Source organism: Alosa sapidissima, chromosome 7, assembly GCF_018492685.1.
Source record: "Alosa sapidissima isolate fAloSap1 chromosome 7, fAloSap1.pri, whole genome shotgun sequence".
Lineage (NCBI taxonomy): Eukaryota > Metazoa > Chordata > Actinopteri > Clupeiformes > Clupeidae > Alosa > Alosa sapidissima.
Window position 1 is genome coordinate 31301576 of NC_055963.1, and position 10000 is coordinate 31311575.

General features: G+C 46.3%; 1 protein-coding gene across 12 annotated transcripts in view; it reads left to right on the plus strand.

The window, feature by feature from the left end:
• Positions 1–10000, plus strand: part of hspg2 (heparan sulfate proteoglycan 2) — a 99035-nt gene that overhangs the window by 19912 nt on the left and 69123 nt on the right. For all 12 annotated transcript variants that reach the window (XM_042097895.1, XM_042097903.1, XM_042097900.1 and 9 more), the window contains exons 2-3: positions 3868–3994; positions 4741–4806. In XM_042097895.1, the coding sequence (XP_041953829.1) occupies positions 3868–3994; positions 4741–4806 (193 nt within the window). The remainder of the gene's footprint in view (positions 1–3867; positions 3995–4740; positions 4807–10000) is intronic.

Sequence of the window (10000 nt, forward strand, 5' to 3'; positions counted from 1 at the left end):
TTATGCTACACATTGCGACAGAACGCTAGCCAGCAGAGCTCTGTCTGAGAACCCTGCGGTCCTTGGTCCCTGTGTGAATGGTTACGAGCCAAGCAGCGGGCATTGTGAAAACCCACGATAGGAAAGTAAACACACAGATTCCACAGCACTGGAATGTGGCAAATGTGTGTGTGCATGCGCCTATCTGCTTTGACAAGGTGTGAGCCGAAAGCCTTTGTAGGCTGAGTGGGGTGGGCTGGAGCAGAGAGAGTGACCAGTGTGTGTGCGTGTGTGTGTGTGTGTGTGTGTTTTTTTTTTTTTTTGCATGTGTTACTGCATATACGTGTGTGTGTGTGTGCATCTGTGTGTCTACTGTATGTGTCTGTGTGTGCATGGGTGTGTATGTGTTTGTGGAGAATGGCTAAAGAATGGCTCCTATCTCCAGACATACCTTCAAAAGTGGACACGTCTTAACTGCCTGAAGCTGCATCAGGGGGTCAAGCGGAGTGCGTATTTCAATCCCTGTAGGCAGTGCATTCTACCACACATTCCTGCCCTCTTGTGAGTCTATAAAAACCTCATGGGTCTGGAAGTGCCCCTGAGATCCTCTGGGTTCTCTCCTCTGACTCTATAGCGTGCGCTGCTTAGGCCCTCCATACAGTGGTGCCTTGCAGCTGCGCTACAACAAGCACGTTGCTGAAACGTTCTTTCGTGGAGTGTACTGTGTGATGCAACAATTAGATAGATTCCAATATAATCATTGACATTGGCTACACCATATGCATTGCATATATTTGAAAAATCCTCTTCTAAGTCTATTTTTATGCTCTGCGAATGGAGCGCTTAAATTGTGGCCCCGCTGTAGCCCGGCTGTTATCAGTAATGGTATGAAGGCAGGCAGTACACTGCCGGGAGTTTAACAGTCCCCACCTATCCCTCCTTTGTGAACTTGGTAGTGAAGACTTCACACTTGTAGCCTGTAATTATGTCCTTAAGTTAGAATGGGTGACCCTAACCCTAACCATCACCCTGACCCTAAACCCTTAGCTTAAAGCTGCTTCTCTCTGAATCTGTGGCCAGTTTTAAAATAGACATATAGTACACTCTCTCGCTCTTTCCTTCTCTTTCTTTCCTGTCAGGAAGTCATTGGACATTTCTGGATAATATCATATGATATACTGTAGATATACTGTAGGTTTCATTCTTTGAAAAAGGAGTTTCTTGCGTATATATATCGATGGTTTCTTGGGTTTCCCTATAATAATAAGACCAGGAATCCTTAAGAATCCCATGAACAGGAATCCTTAAGAATTCCATAAAGCCAATATAGCTTCTTCCTTTGCCTCCCACTGACCTTGCGGGCCTGTAACTGCACGCCTCTGTCTTAGCCATAGACTGCCTCTTTAACAGGTAACTGCACATAATATTTGAATCTCTAGTTGCAGCTCTCTCTGAGTGATGCCTTCTGTCCTCACCTGAAGAGGTTTTTTCAGCCTTCTGTGGGACACAGTTTCTTTGTGAGTGGTTCCCTTCACTGGCTGTATAGGCCTCCCTTGTGCTAATGTTTGGATAGAGAGATGGAGATGGAGGTTGACTTGAAAAAGCACCAGGGCAGATGTCTTCTGCTGTCTGTGTATATGTGCATGTTGGTTCTTAGCTAGTCTCCCTCACTACTAGTAACAGACTGGTTGTCTAGTAATGGTGAGTCACAGCTCTGCATGGAGATACTTCTCTTGAGTCATGTAAACTGTAGCCATTGTGCAAGATCCATTGTGGCCCTCCGTTAGGAGCTGGTGCGGGGCCGGGGCCGTGCGGGAGTGTACTGTATGGGGGAGAGAGGGTACGAGAGCGGTGTGACGCTATGGGCTGTGCACCAGGAGATGAGCACACCAGCTCGCTGCTTCAAAGGATTCTGCCTGTCAGCGTTTTCCTTTTGAAAAAGGCCCGCGACTGTTGTTGTAGGCCGCGCAGGCAGGGCAGCGGGGATTTGGCCGGGAGATCAAGTTCTTACGGCGCCGGAGCCCTTTAAATGGGAGCCCGCCGCTGATGGAGGCACTGGAAATGAGAGCTGGCGGGCCGTGGCGATGGAAAATGCAACGTGGGGCATCGTGCCAGCCTGCCTCGCAAACACACCCAGGACCCGGAGCCCTCGGGTTGGCACGGCCAGAACCAAAGTCCTTAGGTCCGGTGCCAGCGGCGGCCGAGGCAAAGCCCCTGGTGCCATCTTCACTGAGGTGCACTCAGTTAGTGTCCTTTGGCCTCTGGTACTAGGCTTAGTCTTAGGCGGGCACGGCCATTGGTGCCAATATTGCTCCCGCTACAGCCTCTCATGCCATGTCTTGACAGATATATTTAATATTTATATAAAATAGAATGTTATTTTGCCCCAAATTTTGGACTTGCCATGTCTTGCACATGCTTGTCTGGGCAGTCGAATGCAGGTTTGATGCCAGTCTTGCCGTAACCTCGCTGAACCAAACGTGTTCAGTGTTCCTCTGAGCAAAACTACATTATGACAGACTGACGGGGATGAAAGGAACTTCATGATACTTCATGACATCCACATTCAGGCTGTGATGCCACGTACCCACACACCCAAACAGACAGTTAGAGATTCACAAACGCATGCCCACTTGCACGCACACACACACACACACACACACACACACACACACACACACACACATTATGCACATGCACACACATTGTTATTACAGGGGAGTATAGGTCATGTGTGATTGTATGCAGTCCTTTGTCTGTGCTATCTTTTGTGCGTGAAATCATGTGTGTTTTGAGGCTGCTGCGCTGCCGTGATTGACGGGATAGGAAATAAGACCACTGCAGTGTGGAAGACTGTTGTCAGGCCATGTGTATGTGTGTGTGATGTGTGTGCGTGTAGTGTGTGAGTGTGAGTGATGTGCACGTGTGCGTTGTATTTACACTGCCCCAGTTGTCAGTTGTTTGCAGAGGTGAGATGACGTGATGTTTCCGCGATAAAATACTTCCTGAGCGCCATGAAGAAATGTTTCGCCTGGGGCCTGACCCAACTCTGTCAGGCACTGTCTCACGGGGCCCCAAGAAACAGAGAGAGAGAAAGAGAGAGAGAGAGAGAGAGAGAGAGTAGAAAGGGAAGGGAATGGAGAGAGTAAGTGATGAGAGTGAGAGCATTTCTCAGCCATCCACTGTTTAGGACCACACAGGCTTCTTCCACTCTTCCCCCTCTCCCACTGTCTTCTCTCCACTCTTCCCACCCGCCCTCTCTTCCGTCGATAATGACACTCATAAAAACTTTATTGGGATTAACTGAGCATAACACTGCTTTATTGTTCAGCACGGCATGAGTTAGGAGGGCAAGCATTAGTCAGCACAGCTTGTTGCAGTGCAGAAGGTAAAAAAAAAAAAACGAAACCTAAAGTCCCAGTGAGGTTGACTGTATGTGGACTGAGGTGTTGGCTGGCTCGCCCGCAGGCCATGTCAGGAGGTCCCGAGTCGCACAGAGGATTCAGTGTTCCTCTTTCTCTGGAGCATGGCACACAGATGAATGTCCTCGCTGTTCAATCACACAGAACTCCAGATAAAAGTTTTATTGTTTGTGGTCAGAACTCGGACCTGATTCTTTTCTCATATCTAGAGCCACAGACCAGACCGTAATCATGTTTTATCCATGTTTTCGTCCATGCATCTGTCCAAACAAACAGCAATACAAACTGTGGCAAACTTTTTTCCGTGGTTGCCTCCATTGAAGGGCACATTAAAGTTCCTGACTAAGCAGAGCTTCCTGGTAGGTTACCTGGTTGTCATAGGAACTCCGCTCAGGCTGCCTTTCTGTCTGACGTCAGGTATAATGTATTTTAACGTGTGTGTGTGTGTGTACGTCTGTGTGTGCAGGTGGCGTTGAGCTCGAAGGTGTGGGGAGAGGTGCCCGTCCCAGAGGACCTTGAGGCCAGCCGCGGAGTCCGACAGGCCCAGCGCTACCTGGACGATGACGAAGACTTCGCTGCAGACGGATCAGGGGGTGAGCTTCAATGGAGGGGCCCTTATTCAAAACCTGGACAAAGTTCATGTGCATTGAGCTGACTCATCAGTGTTTGTGTCTTACCCATGGTGTTAGAGAGAAGGGCAAATTTATTTTGCCTATTTTTATTAGCTTCAGTTAGACTTAAGACTTTGCACTTTGCACATGATTCAAAGTAGGTCCCTGGAGTGACTTAGACAGTAGACAGATCACCAAAGAAGTGATTTTTGTGCATAGTTCTGTTTAATGTTCAGCCCCAAGCTTGGTTAAATGCACTAGTTTAGGTAATGTTGAGGGGAAGGTTTGAAATGAGCAGAGTCAGAGAAGAATCAAGCTAAGTGTTGATATCTGTAGTGCACTGAACAGTTTGAGTTGTCAGGACAGGGGGTAGGATGAGACACTGACAGAAGGAGCTGGGACTAATCTTTTAGCGGCAAGCCTACTGGGACAAAGTTAGATTGTGTGCATGAAACATTAAAGGGATATTCCACCATTTGGGAAAAATGAGTTAAACAATTGAGTTTTACCTTTCCCCAGTTCATCCAGCCGTTCTCTGAGTCTAACAGTAACACTTTTAGCCCCAGCTCATTGAATCAGATTAGACCGTTATAAGAGAGATGCTAACGGTGAAATATCCGTTTAAGAGGGGGATAGTACTCGGAACAGATGATGGGTAGGGACTATAGATAATGGCGATGTTCTGGTTATGACCACCAGTGTGTGTGTGTGTGTGTTTTCCTCCACAGACCTTCCCAGTGGAGAAGAAGATGGCAGCACCCCTGAACCCACGATAGTCGGCCCCATAACCACTAGTGAGTTATCTGTGTGTGTGTGTGTGTGTGTGAGTGTGTGCGCGCGCGTGTGCGTGCGTGCGTGCGTGCGTGTGCGTGTGTGTGTGTGCGTGCGTGTGTGCACGTGTGCGTGTACCACATGTGACCCTACGCACCTCTATTCCCCTGGAGAGTGATGTGCGTGTCCACACGTTCGGCCGCTCCGTGGCGAGTGTAAACAGCGTGTAAATCAGCTGGGTCTCATCGCGGGCTGTTTTCGCTCTGTCCTGCGTGGAGTGGTGCGGCCCCCTGACAGCTGTCAGCCATCAGGCCCGCGTGAACGTCAGGGGAGCATGTTTGTCTGTGTGTCTGATTATGTGTCACATGTCCTTCACTACCTTTGTCATCTCTCTCCGTCTCTCTCTCCACCTTCCTTTCACTCCCTTTTTCTCTCACTCTCTTCCCATCTCTCTTTCTCTTTCTCCATCTCTGTTTCTCTTGCTCTCTCCCCAGCTCTTTCTCTCCCCATCTCTCTATATTTCTTTTTCTCCATCTCTCTCTCTCTTCACTACATAAAGGCTTCTATGCCGCTGACAGCTGTTAAAAGTTTGGTCCGCTGCTCCACAGAGGTAGTTGAGAACATTGTCCACAGGAGCAGCTGAAAGGGAGGAATTCTCCCGAGCGTGTCCAGTCCACGCCGCTGGGGCCATACGTGTGCAGACGGGGTCAGAACAGAAGCCCATCACTGAGGGTACTGGTGCAGCTGGGCCTGCTTAGAGGTCCCCATAAAAACAGTCAGGTCCCTTAGAGGATAATAGAGCCCTGGTCTTTGGTTTAAAGCAGAACTCTGAACTCAGATGGTTTCAAAAACTGGGAATTGCCCAGAGGTCGGATGTGAACTTAACAGAGGAGGGACAGCATGGGAGCAGCAATTGCTTTGATATTGAGAAAGTGTGGTCTGTTTTAGAGTAGACAGTAATTAACTCAAGTGTAAGCATGTGTATAGGTTTTGTGTGTGTGTACAGTATGTGCAAGTGACTTTGCCAGAGAGGACAGTAGGGAGAAAACATGATGCCTTAATTCCTGACACAGCATTACCAGCAATACCAGCTTGTAGCACATATGCACTTACCTGAAGTGTAAGGGAGACAGGGAGAGTGAAAAACTGAATATGCAATGCTGCAGAAAGAAAGTTAAAATATCATGTTAACTGACCAAATAACTGAGGGTAAAGCTTCCAGTTACGTAATATGGTTTTGTTATTTTTAACTTGCATAAAACACTTCCCTGCGGTTTATACACAATGCGGCTAATACACAGGGCATGACTGTATTGAGAATTTGCTAAGTTGCTTCTGGTGTGCGGTTCTGTTGATTTCACACCCAGTCCTAACGGCATGTTTACAGTAGCCTTGTGTGGACTCTGGGGAGAGTGTGTGTTTATGAGAGCAGCGGAAGTGTTTTATAAGGCTCCGAGAATGGGACAGGATTTGGACAGGGGTGTGGGTAAGAGATGGAGTGCATAGAGAGAAGATAGAAAAACAAAAGAATGGATGTGTGTATCAGATAGATCTAATAGAAGGAGTAGTGAGAAAGTGTGTGTGTATGTGTGTGTGTGTGTGTGTGTGTGTGTGTCTGTGTGCGTGTGTGTGTTTCTCAGTTTCTCAGTGGTGGACACTGTAACCAGACCAGAGTATGCGTAGCATGTAGAGCATTTGTGATCGAGTTTATCTGCAGGGGAATGTTGTGTGTGTGTGTGTGTGTGTGTGTGTGTAGACTACACCACTGTGTAGAAGTGTGTGTGCATTGGGACTCTGTTGCTATGTGTATGTGTATGTGTATGTGCATGGGTGTATATGTGTGTGCGTGTGTGCATTCAACTGCAGGAGTGTTTGAAGCGCTTACTCTTTGGTGACACAGTAAAGTCTTTGTTGCACTGAATAGTTTGTGACGGTTCAGGACATAAAAGAGCCAGTTTTCCCCTTTCTTGTCTTTATCTCCCTCTGTATCTCTCTGTCGCTGTCTACATTTCTCCCCCTCTTGCCCTCTTTTATTCTCTCTCTCTCTCTCTTCCTCCCTCGCCCCTGCTGTCCCTCTTTCTCTCCACACAGTCACAGTCTTTTAAACAGAGTCTGGTCCCTCGGCTTTTTGTGTAGTGACCAGTTAGTCATCCCTCACATTAGCCTTAAATGTGCCGGCTGCTTTTCTATGGGGTATAACTAATTGATTTAGCTTGTTTAGAGATCTACGCAGAAGCATGAGGAACAGAAATATGCACTCTGTCCATGTACATGCTTTTAATGACTTCATTTTTCCATGCTCAGCCCAACTTATATACATACTCTAAATCCATTGTGTGTGTGTGTGTGTGTGTGTGTGTGTGTGTGTGTGTGTGTCTGTGTGTGTGTGTGTGTGTGTGCAGCTGCGAAACAGCTGTGGCATCTCCTGTGAGTGTTTTTTAATGTGCAAACTCCTCTTTGACTTCTGGACCCAAACAAGTCTGATCCCACACTAAATGGCCCCTCTCCATTTATTTGAAGATGTAAGCATAAGAAGTGAATGTAAACCAAAGTGGAGTGAGTCCTCCGTCTCGCGGCTCTCAGTGCTCTCTAATATACTTGATTGATGGGGATAAGAGAGAGCAGCCTGGTGGCACACCCTCTCCCGGCTCATCTGCTACATGCCACAGAGGCCTCCCTCTCACCCTCATAGGGTTAAAGCTGCTCTCTCTCTCTCTCCTTCTCTCTCTCCCTTTCTCTCCTTGACAGGGTTTAAGCTGCTCTCTCTCTCTCTCCTTCACAGGGTTAAAGCTGCTCTCTCTCTCTCTCTCTCTCTCTCTCTCTCTCTCCTTCTCTCTCTCCCTTTCTCTCCTTGACAGGGTTTAAGCTGCTCTCTCTCTCTCTCCTTCACAGGGTTTAAGCTGCTCTCTCTCTCTCCCTTTCTCTCCTTCACAGGGTTCAAGCTGCTCTCTATCTCTCTCTCTCTCTCTCCTTCTCTCTCCTCTCTCTCTCCCTTTCTCTCCTTGACAGGGTTAAAGCTGCTCTCTCTCTCTCTCTCTCCTCTCTCTCTCCCTTTCTCTCCTTGACAGGGTTTAAGCTGCTCTCTCTCTCTCTCCTTCACAGGGTTTAAGCTGCTTTCTCTCTCTCTCCTTCACAGGGTTTAAGCTGCTCTCTCTCTCTCTCTCTCCTTCACAGGGTTTAAGCTGCTTTCTCTCTCTCTCCTTCACAGGGTTTAAGCTGCTCTCTCTCTCTCCCTTTCTCTCCTTCACAGGGTTCAAGCTGCTCTCTATCTCTCTGTCTCTCTCGCTCTCTCTTCAGAGAAAGACGAATGGAGGAGAGATACACAGAGAGGAGGAGAGAGGGATAGACAGAGAGAAGGAAAGGAAAGAGAATGAGAGAGAGAGAGGAGAGGAGAGGCAGGGATTAAAGTGAAAAAAAATAGTTTGACTGAACTTTTTTCAGGCCATAAATCATACGTTGTTCATATCTAACTATAGAGATAGCACCCCTTTTGCGGTCGCGACCTATTGGTTTTTAATGTACAAAAAGACGCAGACAGCAAAATAAAGAGAGTATTCGCCTTATTCACACGGCGGCCATTGTTTAAACCAAAACGAGGCTACAGGGGACACTTACTATATAATTAATGCAACCTACAGGTGAATGCATAGATCATAACAATCCTATGGGTTGTGTACCCTGTAGCCTCGTTTTAGCCGCCAATGGCCACCATGTGAATAAGGCGAATTGAGAGTGTTCTTGATTGAGATTGAGTTTTCCTGATGAACAAAAATATATTTTAGTACCATCCCTGACCATTGCTGATTAGCCATTGCTGTTCTTTTCTACTGCAGCAATATTGTAGAAAGGCTTTAACTTACACTCTTATTTAATTACTTCAGGCCAAAAGTGTTTAAAGGGGAGATTTTTTTCTTGTTAATATGCAATTCAACACAAGTAAAATCTATAAAATCAAGTTTGCAAGACTTCCAATTTCCTCATCAAAGTAACGAATCAGAACATTCTAGATATTGTTCATATTTCCATTTGTTGCCTCATCCGCATTTAATGAAAATATGGTAATTTTGAGTTTTACAGACAACTCAGTTTTCCAATGAGCAGCAATACTGTGTGTGCTCATGGAGGCGGTCTGCACATTTGATAACGACAATCTGGAGAGGACGCTTTTGTCTTCAGCAACAGATTGTATAAGGTTGACAAGAGGTTGCGATATGGTGAGGGACAGGTCGTGTTGCGCTATGAAAGAACATGCGTAGCCTACTTTCTAAACGTAAAAACGGTCAGTAGATAAACGTAGCTGTTGTGGTGGCTAGTTGCACCAGGTGGGGAAGATGTCCTGAAATGCACGAACGTTAATCTTATGGCGGTCTTCTGATTGGTGGCGTACTAAAACATTTTCCTATTGCATCCATAAACAATTTTCTTGCAGCAAACCGCGCAAAAGCAAACCCCTGGCACTTTAATTTCTTTACACCATGGCTTGTTAGATCTCCCCCATTTCCAACAGCCGCCCATCTCCATTTATTTTTTAACTTTTGACACCTGCCTTCCTTTAGCAACAACGCATCCATGACAGCTAGTGGCCTTGCCAAATAGACGCACACAAATTACGCTAATATGCGAGGTTGTGGTAGGCTTTAAATTAATAATATTTTATAGCAAAGTTTTAAGTTGACTATTTTAATTGCATGGTTATTTTTTGTCAACATACACTCACAACCTACTGTCGTTAAAAGTGAGGCCTAAGCAAAATAGGCTACAAGGCTGTCTGTGCATCACAAACACGACTGACCCCCTTACTAAACAGTTCGCGATGATGACAATATTATTATTATTTTATGTTAACACACTCAGTCAAAACCTTCCGTTCCGTTCAAGTCATAGGTGACACCCAAAATGAATGACCTCCCCTGACAAGAGTTCGCGATAGTAAGAAATTGTCTACATTGATGCACGGAAAGAACACAGCCTACGCTTCTTTTCCGAATTCGCACATAGAGCTCACAATATCATATCCAAAAAAGTTAAACGCAACCTCATCAGCTGTCTCGATTGTGTCACTATAATCCAACTTTTAGACCGTTATTAGTACTCCATACGTGTTCTTTTTTTAAGCAAACGCCCCAGGCCAATGAGACAAGCATGTAGCTACAACATAAACAAAGCGAAACTCATGGCTGACGTAGGCTATCTTCTTGAGCGGTCACTGATTGAGAC